This window comes from Zophobas morio, unplaced genomic scaffold (assembly GCF_036711695.1).
Source record: "Zophobas morio isolate AGI-343-1 ecotype UQ-CSIRO unplaced genomic scaffold, CSIRO_AGI_Zmor_V1 ptg000076l, whole genome shotgun sequence".
NCBI lineage: Eukaryota > Metazoa > Arthropoda > Insecta > Coleoptera > Tenebrionidae > Zophobas > Zophobas morio.
Window position 1 is genome coordinate 3,063,802 of NW_026972181.1, and position 22,537 is coordinate 3,086,338.

Consider the following 22,537-nt stretch of genomic DNA (forward strand, 5'->3'; position numbering starts at 1 on the left):
CGTAGAACAGGTTTTAAAATTGACGACGAATGGATAGGGTCCCTGCTTTTGGCGGGCTTGCCAGAAAAGTTTGCACCGATGATAATGGCCATCGAACATTCGGGCATAGAAGTAAAAACGAACATCATCAAAACGAAGTTGCTAGATATGCAGGTAGATGGCAGCAATGGTCAAAACGCTGGTAGTGCTTTGGTGGGTAAAGCAGATTTTCGTTTTAAGAAGTATCCGCATTATTCGAAGGATGGCGGCAGTAGTCCTGGTAGTAGCAACAAGAAGAAAAATGACATTGTATGTTACAAATGTAAACAACCTGGTCATTTTAAGAACAAATGCCCACAGCTAGTTAATGAAAACAAAAAGGAGAAGGGACGACAGCCAAGAGTGACAGAGAGATCATCAAGTGCATTCTCTACAGTGTTCTTGAATGGGAAATTTAATAACACAGATTGGTACATAGACTCTGGAGCCAGCATGCACTTTACGTCAAGAAAAGATTGGCTGAAAAATGTGCAGACTGAACCTGAATTAAAAGAAATTACAGTAGCAAATGACGCCAAAGTCCCAGTTGTTTGTGAAGGAAGTATAGAGATTACTACAATGGTTGGCAATCAGAATCATAATGTAGTAATAAATAATGCCTTTTATGTTCCCCAGTTGACGACCAATTTACTGTCAGTTAGTCAGCTCATTAGAAATGGAAACAAAGTTATTTTTGAGGCAAGCTGTTGCAAAATCTATAATAAAAAGGGTGATTTAGTGGCAATAGCAGATGTGCACAATAATGTCTACAAATTAAACTACAGGAAGACTAATGATAATTTGTTGGTAGCTTCAGCTGTGACAGGGGACATATGGCATCGCCGCTTCGGACACCTGAACTATGGAGATTTGAAGCTGATGAGCGAAGGTAGTGTCGAAGGTTTTGATTGTAAAGGCAAGTTAAACAGCAATGAAGTTTGTGTTGTATGCTGTGAAGGAAAACAATCAAGGCTGCCTTTTAAACATAAAGGCAGCAGGGCAACCGATTTATTGGAAGTTGTGCATAGTGACCTTTGTGGGCCGATGGAAGTTAAATCCTTGGGTGGCTCAAGATATTTTTTGTTATTTGAAGACGATTGTAGTCGAATGAGTTTTGTCTATTTTTTAAAAGCCAAGGACGAAGCAATAGACAGATTTAAAGAGTTCAAGGACCTTGTTGAAAATCAAGTGGACAGAAAAATCAAGATACTCAGAACAGACAATGGTGGGGAATTCTGCAGTTCAGTTTTTGAGAGTTTTTTGAAGGTAAATGGGATAATACATCAAAAGACAAACCCATATACTCCTGAACAGAACGGAATGTCAGAGCGTATGAACCGTACTATAGTTGAAAAGGCAAGATGTCTTCTTTTCGATGGGAATTTGAGTAAAATTTTTTAGGCTGAAGCGGTAAACACAGCAGTATATCTACGAAATCGATCAGTGGTAACAGGACTTGACAAAACTCCAGTTGAGATGTGGTCAAACAAGAAACCAGATGTTGGTCACATTCGAATTTTTGGAAGTGAGGTTATGGTACACATTCCTAAAGAAAAGAGGTGTAAGTGGGACAAGAAAGCTATAAAAATGACATTAGTTGGTTTCAGTGAAAACATAAAGGGTTACAGGCTTTATGATCCAGTTAAAAAGGTCATTGTTACAAGTAGAGATGTAATCATAATGGAAGATGTTACAACAAATTTTGATGTAGTGTTTACTGACGACTCTAGTGGGGCAGAAACATCGCCAGTTCCAGTGGGGGATGAAATTGAAAATGATGGTAATTCACCTAAGGATTCGAGTGACTTAAATAGTGATCTGGATGAAACGAATGAGAGCGATACAGAATTTGTTCTCCCGTATGTGGAACCAGACATAGTCAGAAGATCGGAGAGACCAAGAAAACCAACAAACTTCAAAGACTATGTAACTTACATAATTGAGGATAATACACCTATGGATAATGATCCAATAACCATGTCAGAAGCCCTGTCCAGACCTGATGGACAAAAGTGGAAGGAAGCAATGGTTGAAGAAATCGAATCATTGAAGGAGAATGAGGCATGGAAGTTGATGGACTTACCAGATGGAGAAAATGTGGTTGACTGCAAGTGGGTTTACAAAATAAAGCGAGACAGTGATAACAACGTAAGTTATCGGGCTAGACTTGTAGCTAGAGGTTTTACACAGAGGGAGGGTGTAGATTATTCAGAAACTTTTGCTCCTGTTGTTAGACATTCTACTTTAAGATTGCTGATTGCATTAACTATAGAGTTAGGTCTTAAAATTACTCACTTAGACGTAAAAGCAGCATTTCTAAATGGTTATCTAGAAGAAAATGTTTATATGAGACAACCAGAAGGTTTTGTTACTAAAGGTTTTGAGAATAAGGTGTGCAAATTGAATAGGGCCATATACGGTTTGAAGCAATCTTCAAGAACATGGAACAAAAGAGTTGATGAAAATTGTTAAACTTAGGTTGTGATAAATCGAAATATGAACCATGCTTATATACTAGGAAGCAGAACGGTTTGATAAGTATAATAGCTCTATATGTTGATGATTTTTTTGTTTTCTCAAACGATGTTAAATATGTTGACTTCTTAAAGCAACAGTTAAATTTAGAATTTAAAATCAAAGATCTTGGTGAGGCTAGGCAATGTCTAGGTGTTAGGATTAGGCGTGATTATAAAAAGAATATCATTACATTAGACCAAGAAAGCTACATAGATCAAGTCTTAAAAACTTTTAATATGGTAGATTGTAAAAGTGTTGTAACACCTATGGAGATTAACAATGTTTGTTTAGATGATAGTAAAGTTAGTTTTTCTGATAAGGATATACCGTATCAAAGACTTGTAGGCAGCCTGATGTACTTAGCAGTTTTGACGCGCCCTGATATAGCATTTGCAGTGAGTCATCTTAGCCAGTATAATAATTGTTACACAAGTCACCATTGGAAGTGTGCCAAAACGGTATTAAGATATTTAAAGGGTACTAAATCCTTTATGCTGAGTTTCTCCAAAGATAATTGCCAATTAAATGGATATACAGATGCAGATTGGGCTAGCAACAATGTAGATCGGAGATCCTACACCGGTTTTGTTTTCAAATTGTCTAATGCTGCTATCTCATGGGAAAGTAGAAAACAAAGGACAGTAGCTTTGTCAAGTACAGAGGCCGAGTACATGGCTTTGAGTGAAGCGTCCAAAGAGGCAATATATTTGAAGAAACTTTTAGCCGAATTAATAGATTGTAGTGGTCCAATTGTATTATATAATGACAGCCAGAGTGCTCAAAAGTTATCAGCAAATCCTTTGTATCATAGACGATCAAAGCATATAGATGTGAGGCACCATTTTGTTAGAGAAGCTGTCTCCAATAAACTAGTGACATTGAAGTACCTTGCTACAAATGCAATGACAGCCGACATACTGACAAAAGGGTTGCCAGCAGCAAAACATTTGCACCATGTGAAAAATTTAGGTTTAGAGAATTGTTCAAAATAGTGGGGGTGTTAAAATTGTGTTATTTTGGTACCAATTCTCCTGGTTAAAGTCATCTAGTGATTTTACTCTCTGTATGTTTTAATAGCGCCATCTGTCATTGTAGATATATACAAGTAAATCCTGTTCCAGAATGTTCCTTCGCTTTTCATTGTTCAAATATAGTTAGTCATAATTTGTAGTTCAACGAAGTGTTTTATTTGCCCTAGTTCAACAAAATCAATCAATTTAGGGAAACATTTATTAGCAAGTTATTACTGTAGAAATCAACGCGAACATGGGAGGACTGCAATATTCATTAGACAAAATGTAACATACAAAGTTATTGATTTAAATATTTTCTGTACAGATCTTGAGGGTGAATTTTGTGCAGTCTACTTGCCTTTTCGTAAAATTGTAATTATCGTTCTATATAGGTCGGGTAAAAGCTCTGAAATTAATTTTTTGCATAAACTGAAAGAGGTCTTATCATACTGTACACACATATGTGATTCAATTATACTAACTGGAGATTTTAACATCAATTTCAAAGTGCAGACACGAATAGTCCTAGATTTAGAGAATCTCTTCACATCCCATGGCCTTCAAATTTTAATTAAAAGCGATACACGATTAACTTCAAATAATTCGAGTTGCATAGACAACATAATATCTAACATAGATACAAACAATTGCGTGGCTGGTGTTTTAGAAGCATGTATTGCTGATCATCTAGGTAAATACCTTTTACTTCAAAACGATTGTGTTAAACCTAGTATTACATACAGGATTATCCGCTTTATAGATTCACACAGAGTATCGAAATTTCTTGAATGTCTAAAAAAAGTTGACTGGAGTTTTATTAAAGATAATTACTGTAACACTAATTCATGCGCCAAGCGCCTTACTGAGATCTTGCAATTAGCAGCGACTGAATTTTTCCCATTCCAACACATTCGCAATGCTAATAAACAAATAACTAGTTGGTTTGATGATGAATTCCGGAGAATGCGAGATAATCTAATGGCGACAAAAATAGTTTATAATAGTACCAAACAATTATTTCTACTCGAAGTCTACAAACAAAAATTACAATTATACAAACACCTAATAAAGACAAAAAAAGCTAATTCTTATCACGCTTACATAAGCAATGCCAGTAATACCACTAAACTACATGGCAGTTAATTAATATTGAATGTAATTCTCATAAAAATAATAACAAATCTGACATTGACTGTGAAGAATTCAACCGTTACTTTACCTCAGTTGCCGAAAATTTGTCCAAAACGTTTACTGATAGTAGTTTAAGTTATAAAAAATATTTGAGAAAACTCCAGCAATAATTCCCTCTATCTTAAGCCAACTACGGAACATGATGTTAAGAGGATAATCATGTCACTTAAAAATAGCAGTAGCTATGACGTCAAAAACCTTAGCAATACTATAATAAAACATACAGTAAATATTATAGCAGCACCTCCATCAGAACTCATTAATAAGTGCCTTGCAGCAGGAAATTTTCCCGACAAACTTAAAGTATCTAAAGTAGTACCAATCTTTAAAAAGGGCAACTTTAACTCACCAGACAATTATCGCCCAATTTCAATCATCCCAGTATTAGGCAAAATATTCCAATATATACTTTATGAAAGATTGGTTAATTTTCTTGAAAAATACAATTTATTGAATGAAGCTCAATTTGGTTTTAGATCTAACAGGTCAATGAATGCCGCAATTGCCCACACTATGAAAGAAATCATCACCAACCAAGAAAATGGCATTCATACAGCGCTGACTTTGCTCGATCTCAGTAAGGCGTTTGACTGTGTATCACATCCCATTCTATCATTAAAAATGGAATTTTATGGAGTTCGAGGTATAGCATATGAACTTTTTAGATCGTATCTAATGAATAGAAAACAACAGGTTGTGGATCAGAACATGCAATCTGGTTTACGTGAGGTAAAGTTTGGTGTCCCACAGGGGTCGGTCCTAGGTCCTCTGATTTTTATTTTGTATGTAAATGATCTACCTGTGCACTCAAATTTGACGAAACACATCTTATATGCGGATGACACTACTCTCATTTCGACTGACATCAATATCGAGATCGCTAAAAATAAAGCTTTAGCTTTATGAAATGTCAGCATCTTGCTGGTTTTATGCTAATAACTAATAAGTTAACTATAAATAACGACAAAACAAAAAACATCATTTTTCCAGCAAACAGAAAGTACCTACAGGACAATCACGTCAAATTTCTAGGCGTAATTCTTAACGACTCTCTAACGTGGCTACTGCATATTGAGAGCCTATCAAAAAAGTTAGCAAAGTCATTATTTCTACTTCGGCGACTAAAAATCAAAGTTCCTCATTACCCAGGAGAATGGTCTATTTCTTATGTTTCCAGTCACACTTAAATTATGCTATAACCTCCAGGGGAATAGCTCATACACCAAAAAACTATTTACACTTCAAAAACAAGCAATACGGATAATAATTGGAGTAAGAAACAGGGAACATTGTCAACCCCTTTTACAACAACTGAATATCATCCCACTGCCTTCACTTTATATCTATAATTGATTTATAATCGTGCATAAGAGTAAAGATGAAATTGCTACAAACTCGGATTACCATACATACAATACCAGACAAGCAAATTGGCTCCGTCAGCCTAAATATTTGATGACAAAAAGTGTAAGAAATTCTCTGAATCTAAAACTTTATAACGTATTACCTGAGCACTGGAAAATAATGACTACCTCTAAATTTAAGATTGCTGTTAAAAAATTTATTTTAAATTATTGTTTCTACTCTACCGAAGAATATTTGTTGTATTTTAATTAAATGTTTTGTGAACTGTCTGTGTTCAAATTTGAACGTTTAACGTAGTGTAAGTGCGCATGTGCACGCATTAGTGTAGGTGAGGGTAGTTCCATCATTAACAGACACAGTCCACAATAAACCCTCAAAAGAGTTCCCTCGTCATTTTATTTTCTTGCGTTACATCAGCGGACCTGCCAGTTCAGGTCCCATTCGTTGATCAACAAGCGGACCTGCCAGCCCAGGTCCCAACATAATTTGGTCCAATCGAGTCGAATCAACGAATTCCAGTACCAACATCAAAAAGGGCAAGTCAACAAAATCAAGGTCAGTGGTTCACTTTCAACTTCATTATTTTCTGAATCCTATTGTGTTACGCATGTATCTAACCTGTTCACGTTGCGTGTATTATGTTCTTTGAAAGTTCTAGCCGAACTCTGATCATAAGTAGATAATATAATTACTAGTAAACTAACGAGTAAAGCATTAAGAAATCAAAATATAACAATGCCGACACCTGAAGCCATAGCAGAAGCCGCGTCTCTAAACGAAAGGCGCCAACTAATTATCAAGAATCATAATCTCCAACGTGTGCCCATCAATTCCACACGAAGTAATTGAAAATGTTATTCAAACCATGGGTTTTAAAATCGTGTCCCCAATAAATTTCCTTACGACGGGTGTTCCCGACGCAGAATTTCGACATGTTTTAAGCTTCCGACGTCAAGTGTATATCCTACCCGATCCAGCCCTAGAATTAACATCCTCGGTAGTCGTAAAATATGATGAAACCGATTATAGAATTTTTTTGAATTTTGATGACCTTACTTGTTTTCTATGTAAACAATCTGGTCATATAGCAAGTCAGTGCAAGAACATACCAAACCCTATTTCAGAAGAAGACCCCAACCAAGCCAGAATTCTTCCTTGGAGGGAATTTTAGACCCTAAGGTACAGTCCAAAAAACGACCAGCTGACTCTGAAACTTCTGACCCCTCAACGTCCATAACAGCGCAGATGCATACAGACGAATTACAAGCAACAAAATTTAAAAGACCTGAAGAGCGAGCAAAAAGAAAGAAAGCGTCCCAAGAAAAAAGATCAGACTCCTTACAACGCTATGACTCAACGGATAGTATACTTCCTAGTACTGTTTCCGAAAGACTGGAATGTGTAAAATCCCTGTTCGACAATGATAATAACCATTATGTGCTCAATTTCATTCAATTCTGCGACTTTATGACCAATGTCTCTGGAAATTCTGACCCACTGTCAGTTTCAAAGGATTATATGGATGACATTAGGTGCCTTCTTAATATGCTATATGACCTATACCCCACCCTTGATAATCGAAGTATGAAAAATCGTTTTACTCGGATCCAAAAAAGGCTTAAAAATCAACTGGGCCTTTCTGCAGAGTCTTTTTAAACGGACGACGATTCTGATTCGTCGTCCCAACAAAGTTTATTTTAAAATTCATCCTGCAATGGAACCTCAATGGGCTATATGCCCGACTACCGTATCTGCAAATTTTAACTACTCAAACTCGACCTTCTATTATTTGCCTCCAGGAAACTAATCTAAAAGATAATAAGCGCTACGACATGAACAATTATGCCACTTATCATAAAAAACAGAACAACGTCCATTATAGCTAGCGGAGGAGTCGCCACATACGTTGAAACCAGCTTCCCGTCCTACGAAATCCAGCTGACTACAGAAATAGAAGCAGTGGCGGTGGTGGTACACATGAAACAAAAATTTACAATATGCAATGTCTACATTCCTCCTTCGAAGTTACTTACTAGTCAAGAACTCTGCGATCTCTATCAACAACTCCCTCAACCGTGTCTCATAGTTGGGGATTTTAATGCCCACAATACCTTGTGGGGATCCAGCAGTACTACTCGAAGTGGAACTGAAGTTGAAAATTTCATTGACTTATGTAACTTATGTCTCCTTAATAACGGACAGCCTACAAGAGTGAACTTGGCATCTGGCAGTATGTCAGCCATCGACTTAAGTTTATGTGACCCTCAGTTACTTGCCTTTTTCACATGGTCACCTTTTCCCGACCTGCATGACAGTGATCATTTCCCTATTCGTATAGATAACGACTTAGAGCAGCAAATGTCACAAGCAGATTGGAGAAAGTACATGGATGATACAACTAATGCACTGGATTCGTTTCAGCCAAGTAGTGATATTAACACTACTATCCACCAGTTCAATTCGATTTTGCTTGATGCGGCCGCTAAATATATAGGGAAGATTACATCCAGTGGGCCCCATAAACAGGTAGCTTGGTGGAACCCTGAATGTAAAGAGGCGATAAAAAAAAGTAAGAGAGCATACAATCAATGGAAAAGACGCCCAACAGTTGAAAATTTAGTCGAGTTTAAGAAATATAGAGCTAAGGCGAGATATTGTATGAAGCAGAGCAAAAAATCATCCTGGAATACCTTCGTATCTACGCTAACTCCTAGGACGCCGCCAAAGACTTTGTGGAATAAGATCAATAGACTTAAAGGAATCGCCTCGTACCAAACACCGCAAGCGTTATTACACCACAATACGCTCACCAGAGATGAACAAGAACTGGTCGAACTATTCGCCGAAAAATTTGAAATGTCTTCTCAAGATTCAAATTACGACCCGAGATTTTGCCAACTGAAAAAACAAATTGAATCGCAGCCACTCTTACTAGACGATCTGGAAACTCATCCTATTAACGCTCCGCTCTCACTCCTAGAACTAGATGAAGCATTAGCTACCACTCGAAATTCCTCTCCAGGCCCTGATGATATCCCTATCGTCTTCCTCAAATATCTTTCTCCACTTGGAAAGCAAATTCTCTTGAAAATCTTCAATCAAGTCTGGCAAACTCGCCAGTTTCCGCACATCTGGTCTCAAGCGATTATATTACCTTTCGTAAAACCGCAAAAGCCCAAAAGTGATGTCAACTCCTACCGGCCCATATCATTGACTAGTAGCACTTGTAAATTGCTTGAAAAAATTGTGAATCGTCGCCTCCGTTGGTATCTCGAAAAAGAGGGACTCCTACATCCATGCCAGAGCGGTTTTCGACAATACCGATCCACAATGGACAGCATCGCTCATCTAGAGTCCGAAATATCTACAGCATTCACAAACAAGCAGAAAGTGTTGGCAATTTTCTTCGACATCGAGAAAGCGTACGACATGACCTGGAGGGATAACATCCTTAGAAGCCTAGTCAACCTTGGATTTACGGGCAATATTGCTCACTATGTCAATAACTTCCTTCAAGACCGCAGTTTCACTGTTCGCATTAACAACACCGTCTCTTCTGTCAAGATGCTTCAAAATGGAATACCACAAGGCTCTGTTATCAGTGTCACGCTTTTCCTGTTAACCATCAATAATATCTTTCAAAAAATTTCACCACCAATTAGAGCCCACCTCTTCGCCGATGATCTAGTGATATTCACTAAAGGGAAAGACCTAGCGTCGACGCGTAACCTTCTGCAGAGCTCCCTACAAGATCTAGAAGACTGGTCAGCAACGACAGGCCTCAGATTTTCCACCACTAAATCCAAGTGTATGTTGTTCACTAAACGACAAGTACAAGAAAAACCAACTCTAAAACTGGGAAATGTCAACTTAGAGTATCTAGAAGAAAATAAATTCTTAGGCTTAATTTTTGACCAACATTTGACTTGGAAGCCACACCTTACTTTTCTCAAACGAACCTGTTCCAAACTGCTTGACCTCTTAAAGGTCTTAGCCCATCACAGCTGGGGAGCTGATACCGTGACACTTCTCCAAGTTTACAAAATGATAATAAGATCAAGGATTGACTATGGTGCAGTTGTGTACTCCACCTGCAAAAAATCGTACCTTGGCCCTATTTGTACGATTCAGAACACTGCTCTTAGACTTGCGTTCGGCGCATTTCGAACGTCACCGGTTTCTAGCTTACATTGCTTAGCAAATGAATTCCCTCTCATTGATCGTTTCCATTATCTTCGCCTCAGTTATGTGGTCCACATCGCTAGAAACCCGAACAATCCTCTTAGACGACCAATCTTGGAACCACCAATTGACTCAGCCCTTCAAAATCCTTTCAACAAAAGACTACGTAGTGATCTTCAACAGCTCGACCTACCCAGCCTTCCTCAGACACTTTCTCAAACCTTTACTTCGAATCCTCCATGGGTCAATTCTCCACTGCCAGTCAATATCTCTATGTCTATCTACAAAACAGACACCACACCACCTTCCGTCATTCAGGCAGAGTATCGAGCTTTAACATCACAATTCCCGGACCACACACATCTCTTCACGGACGCGTCTAAATCATCACAGGGAGTCGGCGCTGCGGTGAAGACCCCAACCGACGTCCTCCAATTTTCACTTCCAACTTATAGCAGCGTGTTGACTGGGGAATTATACGCTATCCTGGAAGCCCTTAACCACATCGTCAACCTCCCAGGATTCCACTTCGTGCTCTTCACGGACTCCATGAGCGCACTGCAAGCCTTGAAGGCGTTGTTTCCAGTCAATCCACTCGTAGTTCGTATCCAAGAACAGTTTCAACAACTTCGACTTCAGGGCAAAGAAATTCTCTTCTGCTATATACCATCTCATATGGGCATAACAGGCAATGAAATGGCAGACACCCTAGCTAAGGAAGCGATCCTTTCAGTCAATTCGAAAGCTCTTATAGCTGTCCCATCTACGGATATTAAGAGTCTCTTTCGAACTCGCATTGTAGCATCCTGGCAACGCAAATGGGACACGCATCCCTCCCATCTACGCAAAATCCAGCCCAGCGTCACAACACGGTTGCCTCTACCTAGTACTCGCCAGGGCCAAGTCTTAATCTCCCGACTCCGGCTTGGGCATTCCAGATTGACTCATGCTTATCTGTTCTCACTCGATAAGGTCCCACCTCAGTGTACGAAGTGCAAGTCAGTACTAACAGTGGAACACATTCTACTCCACTGTATAACATTTCAACAGAACCGCATCCGCTGGTCACTGCCACCATCCCTTACCGAAGTTCTGGGTGATCTCCCAGCTGTGGAAAAGCTATTGCAGTTCCTCACAACAGCCGGCCTTCTGCAGTTAATCTAAGGATTGCAAATTGTATTATACATCTTGAATTGTACCGCCTTGTCACTAATAACCCTTCGTGGTTGATGTGACAATAAACCTTTACATAAAAAAAAAGAAATAGCACCTTATCAAAATTTAAAAAACCACTATGGTATTATTTGAAATTTATTGTTAAAGATTATATGGTCAATTAGATGTGGGCCGTCGTATTCTTTAAAAAGTGACCTTCGTCAGTGAGTTCGTAATGCTTAATTAATAATTATATTCAGAGCGAAAAATACAACGGCTTTATTAGAAATACACCAAAGACAAGTTTTTTCATTGTAATAATTTCTAAGAATTATTTCTGTAAACTTGTTCACTTGAAATGTTATTTTGTAAGTATATAATTAACTCATGTTATTCTCTATAATGTTTTATATAATCCTAATACAAATTATTGCGGAAAATAAATTTATTATTAATAAAAAAAATATATATTTATTAGTTGCATTTTGTACCGATGCCTGACAAAGGGGTACCAGTGTCTGACATGACAAGTACCAGTAGCTGACAATGAAATCAACACGCTTTAAAAAAAAAACTTTATTAAAATAAAAATAATTTCTGTTAGAAAACAAAAAACACAAACATCAAAAACAAAATAAGTCAAATAAATTATAAAAAAAGTTGAGAAAACAAAAAAATTTAATAAAATATAAAATAAGTAAATAAAAAAATAAAATATTTAACTAAGAAACTAATTCAGGAACTTTGAAAATACCACGACTGTTTATCCGTTGGGGTGGATTAATTACTTGGATAATATCAGTCTCTTTATTGTACCTCAGTTAATCGGGAGTTTGTGGCCATCTCCAGTTGCCAAACTTTGATTTTGTCATAACATTGACGTAGACACTTTCTTTGCTTACAGCTTCAATAATACCAGGATAACATTCTTCTTCGTAAAGGACTATCACGTAAGAATTGATTTCGAGATTTTGTGTGTCAAAAGATTGAAGAGGTGAAGGTTGAAGCGGTAATTCAGAAGTTGATTCCTCACCATTGTCATGTATTCCCGTTTTCTTTTTCTTTCCTCTTTTGCCTTCTCCTTTTCCAATTTTTCATTCTCTTTTTAAGAGTAATATTCCTTCCACAAATTTGATGTTGCTACGGAAGGAACCTTTTCTTTTTTTCTACCTTGTTTCTTATTAGATGTCACTTTATCAGGCCAAAATAAGACTCTTTTAAAGGGAGATGGACCATCAAATGGAATTTTATTTTCAAGATTTTTATCCGGTGTGTATTCAGAATGATTGTTCATCTTACTAGTACTGGTTTCCAAAATATTCTCTTTAGTCTGCTTTGAGTCATTGTGGTTTTGCTTTAACGAAGAGTCTTCATTGTTCGGTATAAGTTTATCTGCTGTAATATAGTTAATGTAAGATGTGTTGCCTACCTATTGTGTACATATGTAACCATACTTTGTATCTGAATAAAACCAGTATACTCCTGACTCTGACACTGAACAGACATCACATGGCGCTGCGACAAATTGTTTCAAATTAAACAAAATTAAAGAAGCAAAATACAGTAAAATGGAGAGAACACTTCCCCCGATGAATTTCACCGATAATTTGGCCGTCAATTGGCAAATTTGGAAACAACGATTTCAAACATACCTAATTGCGTCGGAAACAAATACGAAAGAGGAAGCAGTTCAATGCGCCCAACTACTCCACTTTATGGGTGAAGAGGCCCTGCACATCTATAATACTTTCACCATTGCAGACAATGAACGCAACAAAATTGCCGTTCTACTGGAAAAATTTGATAATTATTTTATCCCCAAAACAAATGTAACATACGAAAGGTATAAATTCGTTAATCTCAGACAGACCCCACAAGAATCCATTGAACAGTTTACCACACAATTAAAGAATCAAGCAAACAAGTGTGAATTTGGAAATCTAAAGGATGACATGGTAAAAACGATATTAATATCAGGCATACAAGACGAAATACTACGGGAAAAACTTCTATACCAACAAAACAAAAACCTACAAGACGTAATCGAAGCCTGTATTTTATGGGAAAATACAAAATTACAGAGTCAAGATATGCAAAAACAAGTTCATGAAATACAACAAAAACGAGGAACTACGTTCTCACACAAAATGCAGCCAAGGTCAACGACTACAGTTGCACCAAAAGTAACACGTCATCAACAAGCTGTGGAAACAAGAGTCAACAGGTCAGTGCAAGATCGTTTCATCACTAATTGCAATAAATGTGGCAAATCACACAAAATTAATAACTGCCCAGCTTATGAAAAAACCTGTAATTTCTGTAAAAATCTCAATCATTTTTCTGTAGTTTGTAAAGCTAAATTACGTAAATCCTTGCATGAAGTAAATACAAAACAAGAAAATGACAATAAAATAAAATTTTCCATTGACAGTGTAAACTATAAAAACAACTCATGGACTGTAAATTTACAAATACACAACATAAATTTAATATTTAAGGTAGACACAGGAGCTGATGTTAACATTATGTCATTACAAACATTTAATAAATTAGGTCTAAGTTTGTCAATAATAAAAAAATGTATGAATAAATTATATGATTATAACGGTAATCTGATACCTACAATAGGAAAATGTATCATTACTTCTAAATTTCAAAACAATGACTATGAAATTGAATATTTTATAGTAAAAGGTTATAATCACAGAAACATTTTAGGTTTAAGTACGTCTGAAAGGTTAGGCTTAATAAATCGTATAAATTTTGTTAACCTAAATAATCATTATCAAACTTTGTTAGCGAAGTATAGTTTGGTTTTTGAAGGCATTGACATGCTAGGAAAGCCGCATAGCATCGAATTAAAAGAAAATGCACAACCAGTTTCGCACCCAATAAGAAAAGTCCCATTTGCAATTGAGGAACAATTTAAACAATATCTAAAACATTTGGAAGATAATAAAATAATTGAAAAAGTACATGGTAGTACAGACTGGCTCAATTCATTTGTAATAGTCAAAAAATCAGATGGATCGCTTCGCATTTGTCTAGATCCGAAAGATCTCAATAGAGCAATTAAGAAGCAAAAATTTAAAATTCCGGTTATAGACGAAATTATGAAAAACTTAAAGGATTCTAAATATTTTACAACACTAGATGCAACTACTGGGTTTTGGAATATTCCACTTGATGAAAAAAGCAGTGATTTATGTGTTTTTGGAACTCCTTTTGGCCGCTACAAATTTAAACGTATGCCCTTTGGCATTACTACTGCGAGTGAAGTTTTTCAAGAAAAATTTCAACAACTTTTTCAAATGGAAGAAGTAGAGGTCTATATTGATGACATTCTCATACACGGAAAAACCAAAGAACAACACGACCAACGTTTAGAACCTGTGTTAAAAATAGCGCAAGAACAAAACATCAAATTTAATAAAGAAAAATGTCGAATTGGCCTACAAGAAGTTACATATTTAGGTTATAAATTTTCAGGCAGAGGGGTTGAAATAGATGAAGAAAAACTCAGTGCCTTAAAAGAGATGCCATCACCAAAATGTAAGAAAGATCTTCAAAGATTTTTAGGACTTATTACATATGTAGGAAGATTCATTGAAAATCTTTCAGAAAAAACTTATCTGTTAAGACAACTTTTAAAAGAAAAGAGTTCATTTGCATGGGAAGAAGAACAAGAAAAAGCGTTTCAAGAATTGAAGAATCTTTTGATGCAACCTCCTTGTTTACAATTTTTTAACGTAAACCTTCCAGTCACACTTTCTGTAGATGCATCCAAAAATGGTTTAGGAGCGGTGCTAATTCAGAACGGGTCACCTTGTGCATATGCATCAAAATCCATGACATCTACTCAAACGAAATATGAACAAATTGAGAAAGAACTATTAGCAGTTTGCTTCGGAGTGGAAAAATTTCACCAATACATATATGGACAAAAATTTACTGTGGAAACTGACCATAAACCACTCATACCCATTTTTAAGAAAAGTCTAAATGATTGTCCAGCTCGTCTTCAACGTATGCTACTGTCACTTCAAAAATATGACATTGAAATCAAATACAAACCTGGAAAAGAACTAATTATTGCAGATCATTTATCGAGATCAATGTCACCAAAAGTATATCAAGAAAAAATGGACTTAGAATGTCAAATTTGTCTAATAAATGATCGCATAGAAATCAGTGACGAACGCTTAGAAGAAATGATAAGTGCAACAGCTGAAGATATGGAAATGCAAGAACTGAAACAATACATAGAAAACGGATGGCCACAAAACAAAAGTAAAGTACCAGACAACATCAAAAAGTATTATAACTTCAAGAATGAATTATTCCAAGGAATGGGTTTAATTTATAAAAGAAATACAATAATAATACCCTACAAAGTGCGCACTAAAGTCTTAAATAGCATTCACACTGGTCACTTCGGAATAAATAAATGCATTCAACGAGCAAACCAAGCAATCTACTGGCCAAACATGAATGTAGAAATAGAAAATTTTGTCAGCAAATGCCAAATATGTCAACAATATAGTCGAAACAATACAAAAGAACCACTAATATTACACCAGATTGAAAAAATTCCCTGGTTCAAAGTTGGAATTGACATATATGAATTGTATGGAGAAGTCTATTCACTCGTAGTAGACTATTATTCAAAATATGCTGAAATTGCAAATCTTAACAGAAACATGACCTCAACCTCAGTTATAAAACATCTGAAATCTATTTTTGCTAGACATGGAATACCAGCTATAGTAGTCTCAGATAGTGGCACACAACTGATTAGTCAAGAACTACAAAAATTTGCAGAAGAATGGAAATTTCAAATACACCCTAGTTCTCCATATCACCAACAAGGAAATGGAATGGCAGACAGAACCATTCAAACTGTCAAAAAACTATTAAAGAAAACAATCGAAACAAAAGCAGATATTGAACTTGCCTTACTAGCTTATCGAAACACACCTGTATATGGCACCTACACACCATCACAAATTCTAATGGCAAGATTACTTCGAGAACACGTACCGAGATCAAAACATCATCTTGAACCTCAACTAATCGAGCGAAATAAATTTCATAAAGAAATGGAACAAGCCAGACAGAAACAAAAGAAATACTACGACAGAAGTACTAAAGAGCGACCAATTCTAGAGAATCTTATATATTATCAGGACAAACCTGGCACTCTATGGAAAAAAGGAAAAATAGTGAAGTCACTCAACGATCGTTCCTATCTTATACAAACGGAGGAGGGTAAAACCCTACGAAGAAACAAACAATTTCTCAAACGTAGAAGGGAGGAAATAGATATAGGAACGAATATTGAGACTGATATCGGTACCAATGAAGAACAAGACAGGGTACAACAACATGCAACCTTAGTTGTGCCAATTCCTCCGAATAATCGAATATCACTTCAAAATAGACCGCATAGAACGATTAAGAAAAATCCAAAGTATTTTGGTCCCCAATTTGTTAATTCCTAAGTTAGTAATAATTTATGTCTTGTATACATGCATTAGTGTCATTGTGTTATTATTAGCATTAGTTTTATAAAAAGAAAGGGAGATGTAATATAGTTAATGTAAGATGTGTTGCCTACCTATTGTGTACATATGTAACCATATTTTATGTCTGAATAAAACCAGTATACTCCTGACTCTGACACTGAACAGACATCACATCTGCTGTGTCTTCTTTAGAAGGTTCCTCTTTATTGACTATCACAGAATTATTTTGGGATATATTTGCACTTTCATCGAAACTGACATTAGAGAGCTCAGAATTATCCACATCAATGGAGATTGAACCGTTGTTGTCATCTAATAGTTGGTCCAGCCATTCGCAGTTATCTAAGACCATTTCTTCTTCTTCATTGGAGCGCTGAAATATTTTCCAGAGATAAAATAACGATGTATCTTTGATATCCCCTGACCACTCTCCTTGACAGGATTTGAAAGCCTGCAGCTTGTCTTTATCTATTATATTTTCCAATATCTGAAAAATTTCTTGGTTTTTTTATCTTTTGGTGTCAAGCTTCTTTAGGATATGTTTGTTCCGCGGTCATAAGCTTCGAATAATCAAGAGCGTCAGCATTAAATGGAAACAAACCACATTTTCGGAAACCATTGATAAACATTTGTTTGTGACAAGTGGTTCTGATCACATCATTTAAAACAGGCCCAAAATTTTCTCGTTTGAGTTTGCGTAAATTATTTGTCATTTTCCATTTCAACACCCCTTTTTTCCATCCGTTTTTTAAAGGATGAAAGATAGCCACGTCCATTGGCTGGCACAGATGGGTGGAATTGGGAAAGAGCGAAATCAGAATGATTTTATGTTCCGTGCAAAACTGACTTAATACCATCAACGAACAAGACTACAGGAAAATTGATCTTATTGTCTATTAACCACGGATAAAATATGTTTGCCACATATTCAAAAAAGGTTTGAGAAGTCATCCATCGGCTTTCGGTTTTTCCAATGCCCCAACCAGAAGGCATCTGATTAACAATAGCAGGAGGAATTCTTTCATAGGAGAAAACAGTCATAGGAGGTGTTTCCATTCCAGCAGCATTTCCACCAAGTAGAGCGGTTAAACATTCTTTGTCATCATTGTTAGTAAAGGAATGGACAATTTTTTGACCTCTTTTTACAATAACTTTACTTCCTTTTGGGCATAAAAAGAAAGCAGTTTCATCCAAGTTAAAAACTCTCCGTGGATCTGCAAACACCTCGTCCATACACCCTTCTCTTTCCATGTGTGATTGTACCTCCGCATACCAGCTTCTCAGACTTTGTTCAGTTAATGAAGCTCTTCTGCCACTTAAATTTTGTGAAACTCGTTCACAAAGTTGAGGATGTCTTCTTAAGAAGGCATCATACCAATGTCGTCCAGGTCTATTATTAGTAAAGGGATTGGGGCGCTTTATAGATGTTAATAGCATCTGTACACTGTCCAATAAATTTTCTTTATGGACAGGAAAACCTTGTTGTGATGAATGAAGCATCCATTTTTCTAAACCCATGTTCCGTTGCACGGGATATTTCCCCGTATGTTTATATAATAACGTGGTTCTAGGCACTTTGTATGCTTTAGCTGCCGTAGATATTGGAGTGCCAGTTTTTACAGCCTGTAATGCTCTGGCCATATCTTCTTCAGTGTATTTTAATATTTTTGAAGTCGTCATTCTTCTGTTGATTAAAGAAAAACGGGACTAACAAAAATTGTTAATGCATACGACAATAATATTCACAACATTGAGTGTCACCTATTGATTTGTAAATCAGGATTAAATCGAAGTATGTCTTAATTAATCTAATTATTGCTTAATAATAACTAGATATTATAATAATAATAATTCACTCTTAATGTAAAAGTTGTGACCGTCAAAAGCTCATGTCCACATAGCTGATACAAGTAAGTACCAGTACCAGATCCAGATCATAAACTTAATTATTTCTGTAATTTCAAAGAGGAATAAAGGCCATCAGATACTGGTATGTTGATTTTACACCACGAAAAAAAGGTATTTGCGCAATTGTGACTACTGAAACTTAATATGTTTAATATATAACGAAATAACTAAATTTGTCATAATGTACCAATACCTGACAACTTCGTGTCAGCTATTGGACAAACGACAAAAAGAATGTCCCATTACCTGACATGCAAAAATAAATATTATAAACACCAGTAGGAAGCTGAATTACGGTAGAAATAATATTTTCAAAGTATTTATGCATTATCGAACCTATAATTATGGTTTCAATACTATATTTTGCGGAAAAAATAGCATAAAATTGAGACAACTAACCTTACCTTATTTTATAAGCTTCCGATCACTTTCCCGCCAACTTACCACACGTCGCTTATGACAACCGCTAACTAATATTCTTTACATTACTAATGGCCGGTTTCTGGAACGATATTTAACCGACCAGTTAGTTTAACTCTCCGATAAATTAGTAAATGGGTTGCTAGAAACAAATTGTCAGTTTAACTGAGCCAAAATGCACAGTTAAACTAACGCGGCATGGAGGTCCGTTAAATTTTATCTGACGCATGCGCAGTCACTAATTGTCAAATTGTTGAATGCAAATGGTCGCTGTTTCGTGTTTTGTTTTGATTTTTGATTTCGATTTTGGAGTGTTGGTGTTGTTCTGCAAGGATTACTTCAGCAATTTCAACAAATTAACTACAATTTAGTGAAAACAAAATCAGTTCTTTTCAGAACTTCGCGTCTGCGGGGTCAGAGAGAATGGAACTTGCTCGGGTATTCGAGAGTTCAAGTTCTTCCTCTGATGAGGAATTGGGTGACCTTTTAGTGGTTGTGGATAGGGTGAAAGTATTCAGAGATAGACGTAACCCTTTCGAAATATATAGTGAAGCTGAGTTTCGTGATCGATACCGTTTTTATAAAGACACTGTGAGACACATTATTACTTTGATTGAAGACAACATTGCCCCCATGACCTTAAGAAATTGTTCGCTTTCTCCTGCAGATCAGCTACTTATCGCTTTGAGGTTCTACGCAACAGGTAACTATCATAGAATTACAGTATAATCTCACTAATCCGGCACTTCGATAGATCGGCACGTCCAATAATCCGGCACCCTCCGCCCACGCCTCCCTCGCCCCTCTACACCTCCATTAATACATTACATACATTTATTCCCTCTATGAAATGCTTTATTTTATTCATTACCTATGAGTTTTTTACTATAATCCAGTAGTCCGAACATTCCAATAATCCGGCATCCTCCGGTTTTTAATAGTGCCGGATTAGTGAGATTATACTATAATAACAAAATGTTAATCGTATCCTATAATGTAGGAGCATTCCAAATTCTCGTTGGTGATGACTATGGTGTCCACAAAAGTACAGTATGTCGTGTGGTACAACGAGTATCTGAACATCTAGCAGGGATGTGCCCACATTTTGTGAAAATGCCGGAAAACCAGCAAGAAAAACTACTAGTGAAGACAGGTTTTCATGCGATACGAGGCTTTCCAAATGTTATTGGTTGTGTGGATGGTAGCCATGTTCCCATAACATCACCTGGTGGAGAAAATGCTGAGCTATTCAGGAATCGGAAAACTTATTTCTCCATCAACGTGCAAGCTGTTTGTGATTCAAAGTTAAACATACGTGATATTGTTGCACGTTGGCCAGGATCTACACATGACAGCACAATATGGAACGCTTCACTCTTAAGTGCAAGATGTGAAAATAGAGAATTTCAAGGGTCGTACATACTTGGAGATAGTGCCTATGGTTGTACACCTTATTTAATGACCCCTCTTCTAAATCCAACAACTCCAGCAGAACGTAATTATAATGCAGCCCACAAAGCAACTAGAAATTGTATCGAGCGTTGTTTCGGGAATTGGAAACGAAGGTTTGCATGTCTATCTCTGGGACTACGAACAAAATTGGAGAACACCTTGACAATCCTAGTAGCAACTGCAGTGCTGCATAATATTGCCATTAGCCAAAATGATCAAGCTGACGATTTTGAAGCAATCCAGCAATATGAAGATGTGGAAAATGACATTAACAATGACAATTTTCCAGGTGGCAATGCTGCAAGGAGAGCACTAATAGACACAGTTTTCAGGTAAATTCATTAACTAACAAAACTTTATATTTACAAAAAATTAATACAAAAACACCTATATATCTTCCTCTGCTGCTTGCAACCTATTAAGTTTCATTTGCCGCATTTTTCGCTCAAAACTAATTTCCTCCACTCTATGCTGAAAATTTAGTTCAAACAGTTTTCGGTCGTTGTCCAATTGTTGTTGTACAACGGCCAGTTGTTTTAATTTTAACTCCTTTTCGATGTTTAAAATGTCAATCTTTAACTTTTGCACTTCGGCGTCTTGCATATCTTTGTAATTTTTGCGCCTTACAAATCTGTTAGAAATGGTTTCAGCGCAGGTGCTTCTTTTTTTAGGCACTTGCACTGATTGCATCTGGAATTTGCGTTTTTGGGCTGTTCTTCCTTTGACTGGCTGCTGAGGAGGGGGAGAAGGAGTTGCAGAAGCTACGGATTCAGTAGGTGAAGTTCTCGTTACCTCAACCCGTCCTGGTGTGTTAGGTGTGTCTGCACAGAATAAATTATTACAATGCTTTAGTTTTTGAGGTTTGTACATGTATTAAGTACCATCTGATAGTGCATCCGCAGATTCAAGTGAACAGTCTTCGATGTTGTATTTTTCTAGAAACATAATTACATTGTATATTACTTATAATTATATGTTATATTATACCTGTCATATTGAATCCAGAACAACTTGGTTTTGGTTGCCCTTCGATATAGCTGGCACTAGAATCAAATTTGTTCTGGAGCGGTTGAAATTGGTCCTTTAAAACTGTTACTATTTTCGCATCCAGGGCGGTACTCTTAGGTACAAATGTGCCCCCGCCTGTTTTGTATGAACTTTTCTAAAAATAAAGCATATTTTACATTTTATAAGTATATCCATTTTCTTCTCTCATTGCAGGGATTTGAAAACTGCATATACACTTACCTTGTCGGAATATAAATTGCTGCGCGCCGTTTTCTTCATATTATCATACAAGGCATGCAACTGTTTGGCAGTGCGATGCCCCGTTTCACACTGTGCATTGTAACTTTGGGCAATTTCCTGCCATGCCAAATTTTTTTTGGCCACGGTTATAGCATCTGACTCCTTGTTTTCTATGACACTTTTAAAATCGGCCGTAACTAGTTCAAAAGGCATATTTTTCTCTCTTTCGGTGAAATTTTTACCTCTAATGCGTTTATCACCCATTTTGATATTTGAATTTGTCAAAAATTACCCACATTTATAGTAGCGCCATCTATGCGATTTTAAAAAAATCCTTAGTTCAGGATACAACCGCCAGTTAGTTATCCGACCTACAAACTAACTGGAGAATGTTTTCAGAAACCGAACTGAATTTTAACTGTCCGATAAATTTAACGGACAGTTAGTTAACAGACCAGTTAAATATGGTTCGAGAAACCGGTCATAACTCATGTTAAAAGGTTTAATTTGTCAAACACTTCATAGAGGACACTACCTAGATGC

General features: G+C 36.6%; 3 protein-coding genes across 3 annotated transcripts in view; 1 reads left to right on the forward strand and 2 right to left on the reverse strand.

The window, feature by feature from the left end:
• Positions 1–22,537, reverse strand: part of LOC135143863 (uncharacterized) — a 418,109-nt gene that overhangs the window by 214,584 nt on the left and 180,988 nt on the right. The window lies entirely within an intron of this gene.
• Positions 19,510–21,504, forward strand: LOC135143791 (putative nuclease HARBI1). The gene is made up of 3 exons (XM_064075728.1): positions 19,510–19,997; positions 20,295–21,078; positions 21,418–21,504. The coding sequence occupies exons 1-3, from the start codon at positions 19,718–19,720 to the stop codon at positions 21,428–21,430; spliced, it is 1,077 nt and encodes a 358-aa protein (XP_063931798.1). The 5' UTR covers positions 19,510–19,717; the 3' UTR covers positions 21,431–21,504.
• On the reverse strand, positions 21,124–21,816 carry LOC135143792 (uncharacterized). Its single transcript, XM_064075729.1, has 3 exons — positions 21,734–21,816; positions 21,628–21,681; positions 21,124–21,567 (listed from the first exon to the last, which is right to left on the reverse strand). The coding sequence occupies exons 1-3, from the start codon at positions 21,738–21,740 to the stop codon at positions 21,134–21,136; spliced, it is 495 nt and encodes a 164-aa protein (XP_063931799.1). The 5' UTR covers positions 21,741–21,816; the 3' UTR covers positions 21,124–21,133.

Excerpts from the sequence above, each read along its gene's own strand:
- LOC135143791 (XM_064075728.1), top strand. The coding sequence starts at position 19,718 with ATGGAACTTGCTCGGGTATTCGAGAGTTCAAGTTCTTCCTCTGATGAG. Across the intron at positions 19,998-20,294 it reads TTTGAGGTTCTACGCAACAG|GAGCATTCCAAATTCTCGTT; the intron begins GTAACTATCATA and ends CCTATAATGTAG.
- LOC135143792 (XM_064075729.1), bottom strand. Across the intron at positions 21,568-21,627 it reads TGCGGATGCACTATCAGATG|ACACACCTAACACACCAGGA; the intron begins GTACTTAATACA and ends TATTCTGTGCAG.